Source organism: Saccostrea echinata, unplaced genomic scaffold (genome assembly GCF_033153115.1).
Source record: "Saccostrea echinata isolate AGI-Se365-2 ecotype Australia unplaced genomic scaffold, CSIRO_AGI_Sech_v1 ptg000064l, whole genome shotgun sequence".
In the NCBI taxonomy this organism is placed as follows: Eukaryota; Metazoa; Mollusca; class Bivalvia; order Ostreida; family Ostreidae; genus Saccostrea; species Saccostrea echinata.
Window position 1 is genome coordinate 815145 of NW_026889813.1, and position 20058 is coordinate 835202.

Consider the following 20058-nt stretch of genomic DNA (forward strand, 5'->3'; position numbering starts at 1 on the left):
GATATATTATAGCTCTGTACCTGTATTAAAAAAAACAAACAGTGTTTTTCAATCTTGATCTGTCAAGGTTGAGCAGGGGTTTCCCGCCCAACTTCATCATCTGACCCAATGTAAATAAACTGTTTCCTGTTGTGATTAAATCGATCTGGACCCTTTAAGAAGGTCTGGGTCCTAGCCCTATGTGGTGGATCTATAGTGGTGGGAATGTGGTGAATGTCTGGAAAGGGAACCACACTGGAGTTCAGATTTTGTCCTTGTATTACAATATCACCTGCAACATCTAAAAACTGGCTAGGTTCAAATGACGGATTGGCTTGGAACTTGATATGGTGCTGAAGTTTTGGGTAAACTTTTTCACTGCCCATGCCACCAGGAAAGAAGGCGGGGGATAGAGCTTCAGCTCTGAGGCTGCCACGTTGGTAAACATCCTGAAGGTTACGTCCAGATTTGAATATGAACAACATTTCCTTAGCTTTTGGCAAACGTTTCTTGATACGTTTCCTGTGAGTTATCTTGTTCGTTTTAATCAATCTATGAACAAAGAACCAGTACATGAATGTCAACATGCAATTTACACTGCCCTCTGGAATGTCTCTCCTGTTTTTCAGAGCTTTCTCAATGTCAGAGGTCAAAGGTTTGATTGGAAGAATGACCTTAGTGACAAATGAACTTCCAAGGACATGAAATACCTCATATTCACTTCCTGTTTTGACAAATATAGATGTTCTTACGCTAACTCCTGCATCATATAAGATGGCGGAGTCATATTCATGAAGTTCTTCTCCAGCTATTAAAAGACGACTTTGACGCATATCAAAACCAGATTTTGTCTGAATCTTTTCTTTAAACTGACCAATACTTTGCATCACTGATGCATAAGTTTTGTAAATGACTCCATCAGGTGTATGGACAAACACGGCAAACTCCTCAAGTTTTAACGCGAGGGGTGTTTTAAGATCGTACACAACATTCTGAATAATATTGCTGTTTGGAAGTTTTTTATTTCCAATGAGAAGTTGATACTGCGAGGCATTTGGGACCCCAAAATGTTCTAGCTTCTTTTTGATGCTCCTAACAGTCTTATTTGCAGAAATTTTTACGTTTTCTATTATTCCATTCCCTAGACTCACCCTCAAAGGTACCCCAAACATGAGGTCCCCATCTACATGTGTCATGACAACATTCATGACAATTGCAGTACCTTTAGGGACTTCACCAATCATTCTCATAAAATTCAGCAGTTCTTTATCTTTGTAAAGTTTAATGAAATCCACAGGAACATTTGTTAATCCATGCATCAGAAATGCTACCACTGACCATCGGTCATATCTAGAAGCCTTGACTTCATATCTTTGTCCATTGTCTGTAACTACTGAAATGGCTTGTGATTTCATGTGGTTTTGATGGCCAACAGTAGTAAGTGAAAGTCTGTCACCTGATTTGATGGCCATTCCAGCTAGGCAGTAATCCCAAAGAACAAATCTGGATTTGTGACTCAGAACTAAAGTGTGTAGTGGGATAAAGAATTCATGAACACCATTATATTCCCTGGGACCTGAGGGACTAAATGTACGACTGAACACATTGTGGACAACGTCAGTGCCAGTGCTGCAGGGATCCACATAAAATCTGTAGGTGATCCCCCAAAATGTATCCACATTAATCAACAAATCAAAATGAGCTTGAATCATTACATACAGGATGGACCTGTTCTTGACCTTGTATTCCAGCAGACGGCGATTGTTCTCTAAGGCTTGATCCATATAAAGCAGTTCCTGTCTATCAATTGGAATCCCTCGCATCTTCCTGATGTGCTTTTTGAGACTGTACACCGTCATAGAAGGATCAACAGACAGTGTGAAATTTACATCCAATTGAGCAATATCGATGGTCACATGATCACGACTCCGTGGAAAAATCATGACAACTGATCCTGGTCTGACACTGTATACACTTTTAAGATCTAAGGGAGATAACTGCCCGGGGGTCAGCATCATCAGTTTGTGTTGGTGTCTTTCATAGCCGAGATTATTTTGTGAATATTTCACTATCCGTGACATGAGGTTTGATTCTCCTGGAGGGAAGATTGCGATGCTGTCAGGTTTGAGGTAACTCCAGACTGCAGTTGTCTGGGCTGTTGGACCTTTGGAGTTAAGGACAGGGTAGATGAGTTCATTCTTGTAGGTTTCTGATGAATCACTGGAGAAAGAGGATTCACTCCGGTCGTCGTCAGGGTCCCTGGTAAAACCGCTCAGTCCCTGGGGTTGTATCAGTATAGACGATCCCTTCATGTAGAGGGAAAAAAAAAACTTTGAATTTATTATTTGTTTTACAGGGCCAGGGAATATTTTAAAAAAAGATGTATTTGTTTTTCTGAGAGACAATTTTATTTTATATTTCTAAAGATGAACATTACAATGTATTTAAACTAATTTTCTAGGTGTTTGAAATATTTAATTTGATCATAGAGAATTTGTTACCTTTGGTGGTAAAGTAGGTAAAATAATATCACTCTGTATCACAGGCTTCTCATAAAACTGGTCCATTATTCTTCACCAGAATACACAACTTATGCATGTGTCATCATACACATCTGTAGATCAGAAAATAATTCTTATATGAAATATTTATTTAATTATACTCATGTGTTTATCAAACTGCCACATGTTTATGGCCATTAATCTGCTTTTCATGTAATAGCTGAAAACTTTTCCTTGTCAGTTTTACCAAACATTTTAATTTCAGACTATTAAGTAGTAATCTACCATTGTTTGAAGAGTTTTATTGACAGGTTAAAATGATTTTGATAGCAGTATTATGCAGAGCCATTGAATTCTGTAAAAAAGCATTTATCTAACCTGGCCCATATTTTAAACAGTTGCTTCTTAATGTAAGGGTACTAGATTAACATGATTAATGTTAAAATGTGTTACCTTTAGATATCAATATCACCACCACTTCCACTGTATTAAATTTATAGTTTGTGTTCGTGTATGCTGAAGATTTAAAGCATTCAGTTGTATTTCAGTTCATAATGACAAAGCTTTTATTTATAATCATTCCCCTTATCCATCAAATGTTTTTATCTGTTCATGCATAAAGAAATTTAAGGTCAAGTAAGAAAGATATCAATTTTCATATTTGAAAGTTTTTTTTTTAAATGTTTAAACCTGTGTTGTTGCCTTTTAAATTGAATTTTGTGTATTCTTTTAACTGTCAGTGATATAGATAATGTATATGATACAATTTATAAAAGTCTACAGAAGTCACTTATCATACTTAGTGTTTCTTATTCTGTAATTTCTTATAATCATGTATACTGGTAATTTTTATTAAAATGATGTTGATATTTCTCAGTAAATTTTGACGAAGCATCAAGCATTACCCTGAGTGCACAAAACCCTCAAGTTACATGCAGCAAGTCATTTTCATTGAAAACTGACAGACATTTTTTCCTTCATTATTTTTTTAATCAACAACTCAGAAAACATAATAAGCAATAACTACACATCACTTTTATTTCCTTGGCTACAGTACACACCTGGAAAATTGGAGATCCAAAGAAGAGAGAACCGCTGTATCCTGAGGGTCAAAGACGCACAGCCCGAGGATGAGGCCGAGTTCATGTGCGAGTGTGGTGCCGCCACCACTGCCTGTAAACTCAAGGTCGAAGGTCAGTACAGAATGTTAGAAACCTAATTTAGACTTTTTTCATGGTGTGTTTATAAATTTTGAGAGATCTGATACTGTGTTAACAATTTATTCCAAATGAATGTATTCATTGGAAAATGTTGTAATAGTGATTGCAAAATTTAGAAAATTGGAATAAATCATAGAGAAATGAAGCTTAAAACAATTTTTTGGCAAACAAAAAATTGCAGTCCTGATGTTGAAATTGCTTCAATTTTGAAATCCTCATAAATAAAACAAATACTATACAAAAACAAAATGTGAAATCAATGTGTACTTCATACTTGTGTGTCCCTGACAGAACCTGAGTGGGACTTTATGAAGCTGTTAGAGGATGTAGAGGGAGTGGAACGTGATAAGGCCGTGTTTGAGTGTGACGTCAACGACCCTGAGGCTGAGGTCACATGGTGGAAAGGAAACAAGGTTAGTTGTGCATAAAGTACACCCTTTTAAAACAAAGAATTCACTTCAAAATACTGTTATAATTATTTACATGCCTAAAAATCATACATAAGGGGAATCTTGTCCATTTGTTTGCTTAAGTTTGCAACATTGCTGTACTATCTATAACTAAAGGATGTATTTGTGTTGAACAGGAGCTGAGTGGAGGTGGAAAATATGAGATCCAGAAAGACAACTTCAAACGTCGACTCGTGGTCAAGAATTGTCACATGAAGGATGATGGAGAATACACCTGTAAAGTCTTGGATAAATCAACCACTGCCAACCTCTTTGTGGAACGTAGGTTGATTTCTTGTTAGCTGGTAGCATGATTTGACATCTCTCAACATAGAAGATTGATTCAACTTACGTAGTTAAATTAGTACCGGTACTTAGATATGTTATGACTGTTTCAGCTGACATCAAATTCTTCAAGAAGCTGGAAAACAAGAAAGAGAGGGAAACAGGAACATTAGTGTTAGAGTGTAAAGCTTCTAATCCACACAACCAGCCTGTCAAATGGCTGAAAGATGGCTTCCCCATAAACAAGGATGATTCGTAAGTCCTGATAAATCTAAAATTTAAAGATCGTTTTGAGAAAAGAAAACTGTTCATACATGTAATTTTTATTATTTTCAGTGTTGGAATGTTAGAATTTTCAATATATTATCATGAGATGAAAATTGCACCCATAATAAAATTTCCTATGGAAGGGAGGTTTTCAAAAATTAACCGTCAAGAGCACTTCTTTAAATAATTTTTTATCTAGTTTTTGCCTTTATGTTTTGCAGGAGAATAGAGGTAACCAGGAAGGGTGAGATGCATAAACTTGTCATCACAAATCTGAATCGCGATGATGCTGGCCAGTACACATGTCAAGTTGGAGAGAGACCAACCAAGGCTGATGTTGTTGTTGAAGAATGTAAGTTAAAAGAAATGTAATGGATAGTTCAAAGAGAATTTTAATCATGGATACTGAAGTGATTTTAATCCAGATTTATGACAGCTTCCTTTCTATTTTGAGTGTAGAATTTAGTATTGAAGTAAAATTAGTACTAGGATAATTATTTAAGTACTGGAAGCGTACATAAATTAGCAGACTCAAAATTTAGTGTGATGTTTCTCTTCAACTGATCAGCACAATCATAAATTAGTACATTTAAGTCTTAAAAACTACCAGTGTTGGTTTAAATCATATATTAGTGTGTACATGAATAAGAGGACATGAACTAGCATAAAAGGCACCAAAACATGATTACCTCTAAAATACATGTACAACATGAAAGAGAGACACTGTACTAGTATAGGAATATCATAGTACACATTGAAAGCAGAATTTATCTGTTAATAGTTTATGTATTTATCTGTTACAGTGCCAAAACCACCAAAAGTGGATCCCAAATACATCCCAGAAGAAATTGTTGTCAAAAAAGGAGAGTGCATTGAATTGGAAATTCCATATGTTGGTGTGTACAAGAGCTTTATTGTGTTAATTGAGCCAAGAAATTTGCTTTTAAGCATTTTACAGTTGTATTATACATTCATTTTTGAGAAGAATTAATACCAATTTATTCATAGATAATGAAAATTGAGAGAAAGAACGATTTTTGAAAAGTTAATAGAAGCTTTCAGTTTAGTGTATCCTAGAATAACACCACTGTCCTTCATAGCGGTGTGAGTATGCCTGACACTGGTGCTTTGTAATGTGTAAAATGTAAATGTTTGTTCTTTAGGTACACCTAAACCTGTTGCTCAGTGGAAGAAGGATGGTACAGGCCTCAGTGAAGCTGATACTGACATACAAACAACAGACAGATCAGCTAAACTCAGGATTCCTGATGCTCAGAGAAGTGACACTGGGGAGTACGAGCTGACACTCACCAATGAAGTGGGATCTGAAATCATTCCTGTTCCCGTTAGAGTTCTGGGTAAGATTCTAAAAATAGAATTTTTTTTTATGTAGCACTCCATGTATTTTAAATTTTTTTTGCGAAGTCTATTTTGGCTGGAGAAAGGTGAGTTATGGTTGGATTGACTGTGTAATTTGGAAGTGAAAAGATGCTAAGTCTGCAGACATCTTATTAAAAGAAGTTAAAAAATTAGTCATAGTACTAACTATGAACTTTTTTTGTGATACAATCATATAAATTGGACAGGATTTTATCACTGTAAGAAAATAAATTAACACAAATGCATGCTCAAAAGAATGAAAAATTTATAACACTTTGTTATCCTCTTCTTTTAGATCGTCCTGGTAAACCTGAGGGTCCCTTGGATGTTGTGGATGTGTATTGTGACCGATGTTCACTGCTGTGGGACAGACCCAAGGATGATGGTGGCAGCCCCATCAAGCATTACGCAGTGGAGAAGAAAGATGCCGCCAAGGATACTTGGGAGGATGTGTGCACCACAGAGGACTTAGAGATTGATGTCACTGGACTCAAGGAAGGTCATCGCTACCAGTTCCAAGTTAAGGCAGTTAATGCTCAAGGAATTAGTGACCCTCTTGTGGCTGATGGTGAAATCATTGCCAAGGATCCTTGGGGTAAACTTTTTACTTCTTTACTTATATAGTAGACTCTGGGTCTAAATGGAGCAAAGTTCGACTGTTATCTTTAAATTTTTTGAGAGTTAAACTTTTTAATATAATATTCATATAGGATTTTTTCTTCACATTACTCTGAGATACCAGGTTCTGATTGGTTAATCTCAATAGGTTTAAGGAATGATCAGATTGAAAGATGCGATGAAATTATTAATTGTGATAAAATTTTTGTTTAGATCCATCTGATCCCCCGGAGAAACCAGAGATTATTGACTATGATAAGGATTATGTAGAGATCTCCTGGAAACCCCCACGCAATGACGGAGGGGCTCCTATTGAAAAGTACATCATTGAGAAGAAAGAGAAAGGATCTGATAAATGGGAAAAGGTGGGTAAGATACTCTGTACTTGTTCACAAGCTGAGTATCCTTCTTTGGAGTGATTGACAAAATGATTTGCTAGCCATTGAATCGAAATTTTCTTTATTTTAATGCCTTAAGAGCTGTGAAAGTACAGTAATTATTGAAAAATAGAATATATTTTGTTGTTTATGAATTTTATTAATGATAGTATTATTGATCATTGATTGAACTATTGTCAGTATGATATTAGTGTAGGCAGCATGTAATGAATTTCGTTGTATCATCAGGGCGTAGAAGTGGATGGCAATGATACTACAGGGACTGTAGAGGGACTGACAGAAGGAAAGGAATATGAGTTCCGTGTCCTGGCCAAAAATCGTGCTGGCCTATCACAGCCCAGTACAGTGTCACCTCCTGTTGTCACAAAGGCTCGCAGAGGTACTAGTATACCTTACACATTGCTGTATGTCACTCTTTAAATGGATATCTCTGTTCTGTTATATATTGTGATCAAGAAGATAAAGTTAGAATAATGAAATTTCAGAAGCTTTGATGATGTTGTAGTAATACAAACACCCAAGTCAACAGGAATAAAAATGTTTATTTTAACCATACAGTCAAACCAAGAATTATGGACAAAAACAAATTGTTACCAATCCGAATCAAGAGAGGTCAGCCATTTAATATTGATGTCAGCTACATTGGAGAACCTACACCAACTATCACATGGAAGAGAAAGACACTGGTATGCTGATTTATGAATGCTTTGAGTGGCTAAAGTATAAATAATGACAATGAAAATCTGTAAATATATTTAAAAGTTGAAGAACAAATGCTTTCTAAGCTGTTTGTGAATACGATCTGCAGAGAAACATTTACATTTTTTTTACAGGATATAGACTCAGATTCAGATACAGAAATAGACTTTAAGGTTTATATTTGGTGTTTAGATCTATACATCTAGGCCTGCACGGTTATTACTTGTAGAGACCTCTTTCTCTCTGAAGTACACTGTAAACTGAGACAATTAGTGCAAATTTTTTTTAACAGCTTCAGTGGAAATGCATTACTTCAATGAATGTATACTTTTCAAATTAGTGAAACAGTCAGATTGCAGATTAAACCATCTAATTTATAAAGTGCAGCACTGGACATATGTGCTCACAAACATTAGTACATCTAAGATTCAGTGGTTTGAAATCTGGCGTTTGATGACTGTATGAATTTTTAATGACATTAAAGGCAAGCAGAGAAACTTTTTGCATAGACATCATCTAAGGAATAGATATATAATTATCTCAGTGATGTTCAGCACATCAAATTTGGACTGGCTCTTTTGGGCTAAAATCTAGCATTCTGCAAAGAGTTACAAGAGTAACAAACCTTGTATACTAAACATTTTATGTAAAAATTTCAAGCTGTGCTTAATTGTACCTAAAGGACTACGAGTGTCTTAATTCTGCCTGGGTTTGCACTACATTGTTTCACTCTACAGTAATCAATTTTTATTCTATATTTCATATTTTATATCGTATTGATATTTATCTATAGTTTGTTTAATAGAATACCTTTATGTTAGTTTTTTCTTTAATCTATAATATTTTTTTTACAGGCATATCCAAGTAGAATTAGTTATTAATTTATTTGTAACTTTTTAGTAGAAAACACTAAGCCATATTAAGCATACAGCTTGTCTATTATGATACCTGGAAATATATGGTAAAACTCGTTTAGTGCTAAGACAGATATAGCGAATTTACTGATATAGCAAAATTTGTTGGAATCCCCTTCGAAATTCTTAACAAATCCTAGGAAAATATTACGTTTATAACCAACTCTGATATAACAAATTTAAGGATATAGCGAAGTGATTTTCTGTCCAGTAGAAGTTAAAAATAACAAAAATTACATCTTTTATAACTAATTTTCAATATCTTAAAATTCAAAATATTAAACTGACATTATTTTTATTTAAGTATTTAGATTTTAAATTCCATTTGTCAGAAATATTTAGTACCCCAAGTAAAATTTTGTATTTAATACCTCCCAGAACATATTTGGTAGTCATACTTGAAGGAAAAGATGCATATTGCAAATTTGTTATATACATGTATACGTTATACGAATATAATGAATTACAGATATAGCCAAGTAAATTCACAGGTCCCCATGACTTCGCTATAACGAGTTTTACTGTATACAGGTATGCCGCATGCGAAATAACAACTGCGCATATTATCTCGGTTTTGAGGATGTTATAAGTTACAAGCTATGTATGATAGCTATTGAAATACATTTTTACATTTTTTTAAAACATTGATGCTTGGTAGGAAAATTCATCCAAAAAACTGATTAATTGGATTTTTTGCAATGTACATGTATCTTAGAAGAAGGAACATCGATATCCTATTGCTCGATACTTGAGAGTTTTTCATATTCCAAACAGCATTCTGAGGTACACATAAATACTGGTTAATCTTATTTCACATTCTGATGTACACTTATATATACTGGTTAACATTATTTCAGGTTGTAGGTCACAGGGTAAGATAATAGTTCAAAATGTGATCAAAGTTTACACAGCTTGAGTTTCATCCTAACATAAACTATTCTACCATGTTTCCATTGGCACATTTGCTACAAGCTTCTGACAACATTTTAATACCTTTGACCCATATTTTCTCCAATAAATCACATGAATTACACATTTTTCTTGGCCAAGAAATACTGTTCCTTTTTAGCTCACCTGAACCAAAGGCTCAAGTGAGTCTTTCTGATCAAAATTTTCCGTTGTCTTTCGTATCCATTGTCTCATAATCTTTCCACAAAATCATTTTCTTTTCCTGAATCACTGGGCAAATTTCAACCAAATTTAGCATTCCTGGGTGCAAGGAATTCAGGTTTGTTCAAATGAAAGCCATGCCTTCTTTCAAAAGGAGATAATTTAGAACTTAGTGAATATTTAAATGCATCTTTTAAAAATATTCCTTCTCAACAACCACTTGGCCAGAAAAGATTAAACGTTATTGAAAGCTTCATTACATAGTGTAGAATTAAGTTTGTACAAATCATACCCACTGGGAGTAGGGTGGGGCTACATTAGGCAATCAAAATTTTATATATATAAGGAAAATCTTTAAATCATTCCTCTTATGAACAGCAAAGTACTTGATAGTCATAGTTATATGGAAGCATCCTCACATGGTTTATATTCAAGTTTGTTCAGATCAAGGCCCTCAAGAATAGGTTGAGGCTACAATATGGGAATCAGAGTTTTACAAGAGAGTATATAGAAAGAAATTTGTTCAAGAGTGGCAAGACTACATTAAATCATATTAAAAAGCAAAACATACCTAAGTTATGTGGAATAATTTTTTTTTTTTAATTATGGTGTTTTGTTTGGGCTGAAAGTAGAGATTCAAACTTTACTTAATGTATGTGAATAGGAAAAAACACCTTCTCCAGAACAAGAGGGCTATGTTGGACATACTGATATTGTAGCATCCCAATGTTGTGTGGATTCAACTTTGATTAAATCATAGTTCTTTTAGGGCTAGGTTTAAGTCCACAATATGAAGTCAAAATTTTTATGAAATTAAAGGGGGAAATTAAAATAAAAATCAACTGTGAACTGTGAAAAACAACAGGGTCAAAGTGACTCAGGTGAGCATTTTGGCCAATGGGCCTCTTGTTTACTGTTTTTAACCAGTTCCTTGCTCTGGTTACTTTTTTTCATTGCAAATCCTTAAAATGTATACAGTAAATGATAAAAATATTTAATAAGCACATGAATCAAATAATGGGTCATATCATAAAACATTCAGCCATGTAACAAGCTACATGTATTAAGCAGAGCTATTGAAAAACTAGTGCAGCAGCAAAGATAAAACTTTTAAAGGCAAGCAGCTTAATTTTGAGCAGCACTTTTACTGCAATGGCAAACAAATCATGTGCAAGAAAAAAAGAAAGAAAGCGCTCATGTTGAAATTTTAATATGTTGAAGCTAAACGGCATACTCTAATTCTTTAACAGAGATTTTTTTAACATAATTATTTAACACAGTTTTTTGCATGACATGTTTTAAGGCAAACATATTGTTTCAGTTGGTTTTCATTGAAATCTGTTTGTTTTGAATAAATTAGGAAGGCAAAGAGGAGGAGATAACACCCGATTCTAACGTACGCATCGACAACAGCACGCCAAAGAAGACAAGTCTCAAATACACATCAGGGGATCGAAAGGACACTGGTGAATACACAGTGATAGTAGCCAACAAACATGGCTCAGACGACGCCAACATTGAAGTTGTTGTTCTTGGTAGGTATTTGCTCTGATAATGTTTGGCACATAAAGTTTCAAATTTTTGCAGAAAAACCTTTTGGAAATTCATGAGGAAATCATAAAGATTTATAAAACGTAGTAAAACCTTTGGTATATTCTGTGACATTTTGTTTTATTCAGGTCCACCTACTAAGCCAAATGGACCTTTGATTGTGGATAATGTTACCAAGGACACTGCTACCCTGAGCTGGAAGGAGCCCACAGACACTGGTGGCAATCCCATCAGGTTCGTTCATCAGGGAACTAGACTAAATATGGTTGAACTTTGGTATTTTGAACTTTGACATCTCAAACATCATGGATATGTCAAAGTTATTTTCTATAACAGCGACCATTATCCTCAATATTTCAAACCCTTGAATATAAGTTTTATCTCTGTCCCATCAAGTTTGAAATAATGAGGTTTGGTTGTATAAAATACTTAATCTGAAAAGGTAAAAAGCATTCTACAGATGAAAGATGGTTATTTTTTGAAAAAGGAGGGGGGGGGGGGGGGGGGAGAGGGGCTGGAAAAATATCTTTCAATCAGAAACATGCATCATGTTAACGTTCTGTTATCTAGTTAATAAAAAACGTTTCAACAAATTCCAGTGGCTACCGAGTGGAAAAGAAGGACACACAAAAAGGGAGATGGGAACCAGTCAAGGATAATATTAGTGGAAGTCCATTTACCGTCCCCAAACTCACCGAAGGACATGACTATCACTTCAGAGTGTCTGCCGTCAATGAGAACGGGGAATCAGAGTTCTTGGAAACAGATTTTGCTATCACTGCCAAAAATCCATTTGGTAATGTTATTAACATGCTTGTTTTATTTAAGAAAAGTTAGAAAGATGGTAAATTGTATTTATGATTGGATTTGAATTAAGCTTTAATACTTTATAGAGGTTGCAGACATTGCTGCACTCTTTGAAATCTTCATAAGCATATATTCTGATGTAATTCTGCAAATGAGACAGAAAAAAAAGTCAGAGTAATAGAGAAGTCCTCAATTAAGATAAAATTTTGAAGTATTGACTATCAATGATATTTCTCCTTTGTACTCTCAGATGAGCCCTTCCCTCCAAGTCAGCCCAAATGTATTGAACAGGACAAGGATCACATTGTCATCGCCTGGGAACCTCCGGAGAATGATGGTGGAAATCCAGTCAAGGGGTACATAGTGGAGAGAAAGGAACCCAGGTCCAACAGATGGACGCCAATCAACAGAGGACTTGTTCCCGTACGTAATATCAAATTCTGAATGTTAATGCCAGTGCAATTTTGAATGTTTCCATTACTTTTTATAGAAATTTTACATGCATAATTTTCCCTTTTATTTATTTATTTTTTTGTAATTCAATATATGAGATACATTAAATACTGATGAAAAAAGCATGATTTTTATGTAATGTAGCATTGACATAATCATTAAGGATTGTAATTGTAATTGTTTGTTAATTAAACTAGGACTGTGAGTTTGAAGACGAGAAGGTGACAGAAGGGAAGGAATATGAATACAGAATTCTGGCCGTCAACGATGCTGGAAATTCTGAACCTAGTGTACCATGTAAACCAATCACTGCCAAGCCTACCAAAGGTTAGTCTCTGATTTTACAAATAATTAAAATTTTTAGTTTTGTACAAAAATTTGAAGAAAATGATATGCTGATGAAAATTGTTAGTCTGTAACTTTGAATTTGTCACACAGAGGCTCCTAAAGTTAACCTAGATGCCTTGTTTGGTGCTAAAGAGATTCGAGTCAAGGCTGGAGAGCCACTGACTATTCCAATAGGAATCTCTGGTGCCCCAACCCCAACGTGTTCCTGGAATAAGAATGGAGGTCCAGTGGATAACAGGGTAAGTATCTTATCAGATCTGAAAGTCCACCACAGTACTATGCAATAGATTAAAACTCCACCACAATCTATGCAATAGATTAAAAGTCCACCACAATCTATGCAATACATTAAAAGTCCACCACAATACTATGCAATTAATTAAGAATCCACTACAATACTATGCAATAGATTAAAAGTCCACTTCAGTACTGTGCTAAAGATGAGCAGTTGTTAACAACAGAGATGTATAGTTTATTGATTTGGTGTTTTCGACAGGCCCAATGCACCAGCAATGAAGATGAGGCTAAACTTCACATTCCAAAATGCGAGAGGAAGGATACCGGCAAATACACCATCACTGTGTCCAACCAGTACGGCACACAGTCCGCTGATATCCCTGTAGTGGTCCTTGGTATGCATACTCAATATCATCTCTAGAACTTTACTCAATAAGAATAATTTCCCATTTACTATACATCACTGTATTACCATTTAATGCACTAATATTCTTCTGATGACAGATAAGCCTGGTGCCCCAGAGGGACCCCTGGAGGTCTTTGACTTGATGGCCGATTCCTGTAAACTCTCCTGGAAACCACCTCTGGACAATGGAGGAGCTGAAATTACTGGTAATATACACTTATACTAGTGCATTTATATATATATATATTTATGCTTATACATATCTCACAAAAACATTTGCAATTTCAGCATATACATGTATATTATTATGTAGAAAATTCAAATGTTACTTTAATTTTTTAAAAAAATGGTTTTGAAAATTATGTTCATAAATAATGAGGTAAAAAAAAGTTAAATATAAATATTTAGAGAACAACTTTACATAATCTATGTTTTGTACATATATATACATGTATGTACTTTTATAAAGTCGGAGAAAAAAATTAATGCATTTAATGCATTTTTAAACCTTTGTGTGTACAGGCTATGTTGTTGAGAAACAAGAAGAAGGTTCGCCAACTTGGGAGAAGGTGACAGGACTGGGATCAGGAACCACTATGCCAGTCAAGGGTCTGAAGGAGGGCAAAAAATACAAATTCCGTGTCAAAGCTGAAAATATCTATGGAGCTGGAGAACCTTTGGAAACACACAGACCTATTGTTGCCAAGAATCCATTTGGTTAGTAATTATATTAATGAACTGTAATTTATAAACCAGATTACAGTGAGAGAACTTTATTATTAGATGAAAGAAATTTTACCTACAATAAACATATTTTTGAAATTATTTCCAGACACTCCTGATGCTCCTAAGAATCTCCAGATTCCCAATTATGATAAGAGATCATGTGATCTGACATGGGACAAACCCGATTCTGATGGAGGAAATCCCATCTCTGGTAAAGAATATTCATAATAACCAATTCTTTTGGCATTCAAGACAAAGAATAAATAAAAAGTACCACAGATCTGTTGGATAATTTTCTTTTCCTTTTTTGATAATTTCCCTACATTATTTTGTTAAACTTTCCAATACAGGGTATGTTGTTGAGAAGAGAAGTAGGGGAGGTGACTGGGTACCAGTTAACAACTTCCCAGTGAAGGAAAATAAGTTCACTGTCATGGGTCTTCAGGAGGGAACTGTTGTAGAATTCAGAGTGGCAGCAGTTAATGATGGAGGACCAGGAAAATTCAGCAAGGCGACGCCCCCACATCAAGTCAGGGACCAAGTCTGTAAGTATATCTCTTTCTAAGAATGAAAGGATGTCTCTGAGTAGAAGTTAAATAGAGTTTTTGTAAAATTTGGTACAATGACCATCTCATATGAATAGAAATTCTCAGGGAATGAAAACTATTGAGTCAAGGATGAAGACTGTATAGATGGTCCATTCACCCGAACAAGAGCATGTCCTTAATGATTGCGTTTTGTTGAGGACCTGGTGGCTGAAGATAGTCAATAAATGTTGAACCTCAAAATTTATTACTTTAAATTATCATATTGAAATAACATTACAAATAAACGGATTATTTATGGTTCACACATTTCTTAAATTGCAGTTATAGAAGCATTTCCTACAGAATTAGCATAAAATCTTGTGATTAGTATTCTTCAAGAGATCAAAATGTTAACATGTCATTAAAAAAGAAATCATTACATATTGTATTTTTAGTCCCTTCTGGAGCCCCAGGACAACCAAATATCGACAAGATCACCAAGGACTCTGTAGACCTTTCATGGATTAAACCAGCTAAGGATGGTGGCAAAAAACCAACTTCTTACATCATTCAGAAGAAATCCAAGGGAGGCGACTGGGAGGATTGTAAGGAGGTGCCTGGTAATGAGACGAGGTGCACGGTACCTAATCTGAAGGAGAAGGACGAGGTGCAGTTCCGTGTGATCGCAGTGAACGAGGCCGGTCAAGGGGAGCCCAGCAGGCCTACCAACATGATCACTGTGGAACAACAACCAGGTCTGTCTTACTGAATGTACAGTTTCATTTTGTTTTGCCCAAGTGATCTAGTTATCTGTTAGTATATTTGTATTAAATATATTAACAGTGTATTACAACACTTCCTCCTGAGCATATACATGTAGATGCAGGTGTCTAACAACTGTTCCCAAACTAGAGAGCTACATGTATACATGTATATTGCATTTCATTACCATTGAAAATTACAACAATGAAGTTCTAAGGTAATATGGTTGTTATACATAATGATACATTAACATGGTAGTTTATATCAGATTTTCTCTTAAAATTAACAGAAAGGCCAAACTTGAGCATGTCTGGCGTGAAGGACATCAATGTAAAAGCTGGACAGCACTTCCAGATCGAAGTTCCATACACAGGATTCCCCAAACCAAAGGCTGTATGGATGAATGGAAACAAAGAGATTGAAGATGACATGCGTGTACATTTGAAAGTGGCTGCTGATCATGTTACCCTTACAAACACAAAGGCTGAGAGAGGAGACGCTGGTAGATACAGATTGACACTGAAAAATCCATCAGGACAGGACTCTGGCTCTCTTAATGTCAATGTTATAGGTAAATGATTTAGTCTTTAACAGAGTGAAGAAAAAGAGGAGTTTTACCAGGTCATTTTGGACAGAAACCTTCGAAAAATTATCAATAATTTATAATGTGACATAAATTGTACAAATATCTATTTGTTAATGTTTCTATTTTTGTCCCCTTGCTTTTTTTCAGATCGCCCCGCAGCTCCTAAAGGGCCCCTGACTGCTGTTGACATCATGGGAGAAGAACTGACTCTTCAATGGAATGCTCCTGATGATGACGGAGGAGAAAAGATCAATAATTACATTCTGGAGAAACGCAAAGCTGGCAGCAAGAAATGGCAGAAGGTGTCCAGTTTTATAAATACTCCAGAATGTATTGTCAGGAATCTCGAGCCTGGTACTGAGTATGAGTTCCGAGTGATGGCAGAAAACAAGCTTGGAGTCAGTGATGCTTTAGAAACATCTGAACCAGTTTTGGCTAGATTGCCTTATGGTTAGTAACAGTTTTCATTATTTCTGGTTTTAATTTCTAGGAAAAAAATAATAATCATCTTTTGTCCAAGATTGAAAAAAAAGTTTGGTTGCATTTATAAATAATGTTTATTTTTCTTTGATAGATACTCCTGGTGCCCCAGGCACTCCTAAATGCTCAGCTTACACCCCTGATTCTATCACCCTGGAATGGAGTCCACCTCTGAAAGATGGAGGGAACCCCATCAAAGGATATCAGGTGGAGAAGAGGGAAGTTGGGGAGAAAAAGTGGACCAAGTAAGTCTCTTTCGAAGATTTTACTGTATTCTCTGTTTTTTGGCCTTAAATTTATATGTACAGTGTATGTTATATATTTTTTAAAAGTTAAAATGAAATATGATTTAAACGTAAAGTCAATACATGTTCATGTTAGTCTAAATTTTAGAAAATGCTCAAAGACATACTCTGTGCATGTTTTACTTGCTATAATAGAGCAAACTTTGCTGATGTTTTGGACAACGAGTTCACAGTGAAGGGTCTGACTGAGGGTAAAGAATACGAGTTCCGTGTGGCGGCTATTAATAATGCTGGACTGGGAGACTTTGCTGAAACATCAGATGCTATCAAGGCTCAGCAACCTCCAGGTTTGTGTGATTAAGTTTGCCAGAACCTCTCTGTTCCCAGGTATGGTGGGAATCTATCAGCTCGGTATTTTTTCAAAGAAAGTTTGAGTATATTATTGCATCCCTGTCTTTTGAACCCACTTCATGTGTGTCCCACTCTCTTATTAATAGAACTCATGCAAAATTTAAGTGGTAGAAAAAATATTTTTTTGCATGAGATTGGCCATTCATTGTTGATGTGCCACAAGGTTTTTTTTTTTTATTTTGATCTCTGCCCCATGACCCCCAGGGCTCCCCATGGGCTCAGAAGGGTTGGTTCTTTATGGAAGCTCATTTTTGAATCTACACAATTCATTTTGCAAATTTTGGATTCAAGAATTTACCTAAGTAATTACACAATTGAACTAAGTTAACGGGGCGCTAAATTTTTCGCCATCTATAGTATTTCCTTGAATTTTAAAGTAAGTTTGAAATGTCTTTTTTTTTCAGTTGCACCAAAAGTCAGTCCAAACTTCCTTCCTAAGGATATCACTGTCAAGAGAGGAGAAGAGTTTAAGATTGTTATTCCTTATGATGGTAATCCTATTCCTAAAGCAGACTGGTCTGTGGTAAGTCTCTATTTTAACAAAAAGGGGGGATCTGTTTTTATGGATGTTATAACGTTTTTTTTGGCACAAGACCTTAAAATGTCAATGAATGTATTGGAACGTAAATGTATTTTTTGTTAACATGATTTTTTTAGGCTGGTAAACCTCTCTCCCAAGGTGGTCGTGTGAGTTTTGAGAACACCCCTACAGAAATCAAGCTGTTCAATAAAGCAGCTGAAAAATCAGATTCCGGAAGATATAGTGTCCTCCTGTCAACAGACAAGGGCAGCGACTCTGCCTCTATCAACGTTAATGTCGTCGGTCAGTAACCTACTCTTTTCTAGTATATACTTATGATAGATTTATGCATACCATCTCATACATGTATATGGCTTGCAATCTATAGTTTTAAAGAATCACTCTTCTCAAGAATTTCTGGTATAATCATAAAATAAATGTCCCCGCTTTATAGATTCCCCCACTAAGCCTGAGGGACCACTGGAGGTTGGAAGCATCACCCCTGACTCCTGTGTCCTCACCTGGAATGCTCCAAAGGTAAGTTTGTCAATTTGTACTGCAGCATTTAAGTGTACGTGTACATGTATATCTTTATACAGGTAACTCTTGATGGCTCAAACTTCGATCTCTCGAAGTTCTTGATCGCTCGAAGTGAGTCTCCGGTCCGGAATTTTTCCACTATATAACTAAGCAAATTTACTCTTGATTTCTCAAACTCTTGATCTCTTGAAACCCTTGATCCCTCGAAGTCAAAATGCAGTCCCGCTATGCATATTCTATTAGAATTTACCCTCGATACCTCGAAGTGGCTTTGTGTATACAAGATTATATAATTAGCACCTTTACCTGGACATTTAAATGGCCCCAGGTAGAAGACGCGGGTCTCGAGGAACGTTATGTTTATTCAGGTGACACTTATGCTGCAAGGTGATAACTGATTTATAATTAATCATATTTTGCCTATATGCTATTAATATAATTTTCATCAACTGTCTTGCAATAATTTAGAGACACAGTGTCATTGAAAAGTAGTGATTGATTAAAAGGCAAAACACTAATTTAATTTTTATTTCGAGTCATGTCAAAGTTAAATGAAATTTGAAAAAAGCAGAAACAGCCTCAGTGTCAATATGACGACTATTATTGGACAAATACTTACAGAACTGCATTCAATGATCATTTTTGGAATAGTCAAAGCTATGTACGATGCTGTAAAATGTTGTTTTCATGTAACGAATGCATAGTATGATGTCCGTATTACGAAGAATAAATAAATATACATGAAATGACGATATACATTTTTTGCTTTTTGCTTTACTCAGTTTAATGAAATATTCATCTGAATTACGAAAAAATATGGTTGTTTTATAAAAGGTTAGCGCTGCATGAAAATCATTACATCCAGTAAAACTAATTTTAAAACCTGTCAACAAACCCAGAAAATTCCAGACTCTTGAAAACTCGAACTCTTGATCTCTCGAAGTTTTTCCTCGGTCCCGCAGACTTCGAGGTATCGAGAGTTACCTGTATTTAAAAGGTCAAAACTTACACATTGAAGACAAACTTTATGTTTGGGTAAATTAAACACCTGTGATTAGATACTTGGGAAAAATAAGCAAAATTTTACGACCACAAAGTTTAATATCTGAGAAACTTGAGTGAATGGAATAGCTTCGAGGCTGTCAAATTGATAAAAGGATCTTTATGTTAATGTCCGTTTCATTGCAGGATGATGGAGGAAGTCCGATTTCTAACTATGTTGTTGAGAAGATGGATCTTGACACTGGAAAGTGGGAACCAGTCAGCAAATTTGTACGGGGTACCAACTATGAAGTAATGGGTCTCACTGAGGGACATGAGTACAAGTTTAGGGTTTCAGCGGAGAACCAGTTTGGTGTCAGTGAACCACTGGAAACCTCTCTTCCTATTGTGGCTCAGCATCCATACAGTATGTCCAGTTGTACAATAAGCGTTTTACATTTCTTGAGCTTTAGAATTGTTGAATAAATGATCACTGTTCTTTTTAGGCTTAACTGTAGTTTAGAGATAATTTATATTGGAGATGAAGTGTTTCTCTACTATCAATTTTATTCTGAAATTAAGAATGAGTGTTAATACCAGGAGATTTCTAAAAGTTTTAGCATTGGTTTTTCATCATTGAATGGTGCATATATTTAAA

General features: G+C 35.4%; 2 protein-coding genes across 11 annotated transcripts in view; one reads left to right on the plus strand and one right to left on the minus strand.

Moving 5' to 3' along the window:
• LOC133175862 (twitchin-like) overlaps positions 1–20058 on the plus strand; it is a 79320-nt gene that overhangs the window by 41965 nt on the left and 17297 nt on the right. For 8 of the 10 annotated variants that reach the window (XM_061311000.1, XM_061310993.1, XM_061310998.1 and 5 more), the window contains 32 exons: positions 3535–3673; positions 3992–4113; positions 4287–4431; positions 4548–4689; positions 4923–5053; positions 5505–5597; positions 5865–6059; positions 6377–6676; positions 6913–7064; positions 7326–7476; positions 7656–7783; positions 7931–7969; positions 11181–11355; positions 11500–11605; positions 11971–12167; positions 12429–12601; positions 12829–12958; positions 13070–13218; positions 13476–13611; positions 13721–13828; positions 14145–14339; positions 14455–14559; positions 14699–14893; positions 15331–15630; positions 15927–16208; positions 16371–16673; positions 16798–16948; positions 17144–17295; positions 17764–17882; positions 18017–18182; positions 18334–18416; positions 19608–19827. In XM_061311000.1, coding sequence (XP_061166984.1) covers positions 3535–3673; positions 3992–4113; positions 4287–4431; positions 4548–4689; positions 4923–5053; positions 5505–5597; positions 5865–6059; positions 6377–6676; positions 6913–7064; positions 7326–7476; positions 7656–7783; positions 7931–7969; positions 11181–11355; positions 11500–11605; positions 11971–12167; positions 12429–12601; positions 12829–12958; positions 13070–13218; positions 13476–13611; positions 13721–13828; positions 14145–14339; positions 14455–14559; positions 14699–14893; positions 15331–15630; positions 15927–16208; positions 16371–16673; positions 16798–16948; positions 17144–17295; positions 17764–17882; positions 18017–18182; positions 18334–18416; positions 19608–19827 — 5182 coding nt within the window. The remainder of the gene's footprint in view (positions 1–3534; positions 3674–3991; positions 4114–4286; positions 4432–4547; positions 4690–4922; positions 5054–5504; positions 5598–5864; positions 6060–6376; positions 6677–6912; positions 7065–7325; positions 7477–7655; positions 7784–7930; positions 7970–11180; positions 11356–11499; positions 11606–11970; positions 12168–12428; positions 12602–12828; positions 12959–13069; positions 13219–13475; positions 13612–13720; positions 13829–14144; positions 14340–14454; positions 14560–14698; positions 14894–15330; positions 15631–15926; positions 16209–16370; positions 16674–16797; positions 16949–17143; positions 17296–17763; positions 17883–18016; positions 18183–18333; positions 18417–19607; positions 19828–20058) is intronic. The other 2 variants (XM_061310996.1, XM_061310999.1) reach the window with 1 other exon arrangement.
• LOC133175865 (uncharacterized) lies at positions 47–1994 on the minus strand. Its single transcript, XM_061311006.1, has one exon. It carries the CDS (start codon positions 1992–1994, stop codon positions 63–65), a length of 1932 nt encoding a protein of 643 aa, XP_061166990.1. The 3' UTR covers positions 47–62.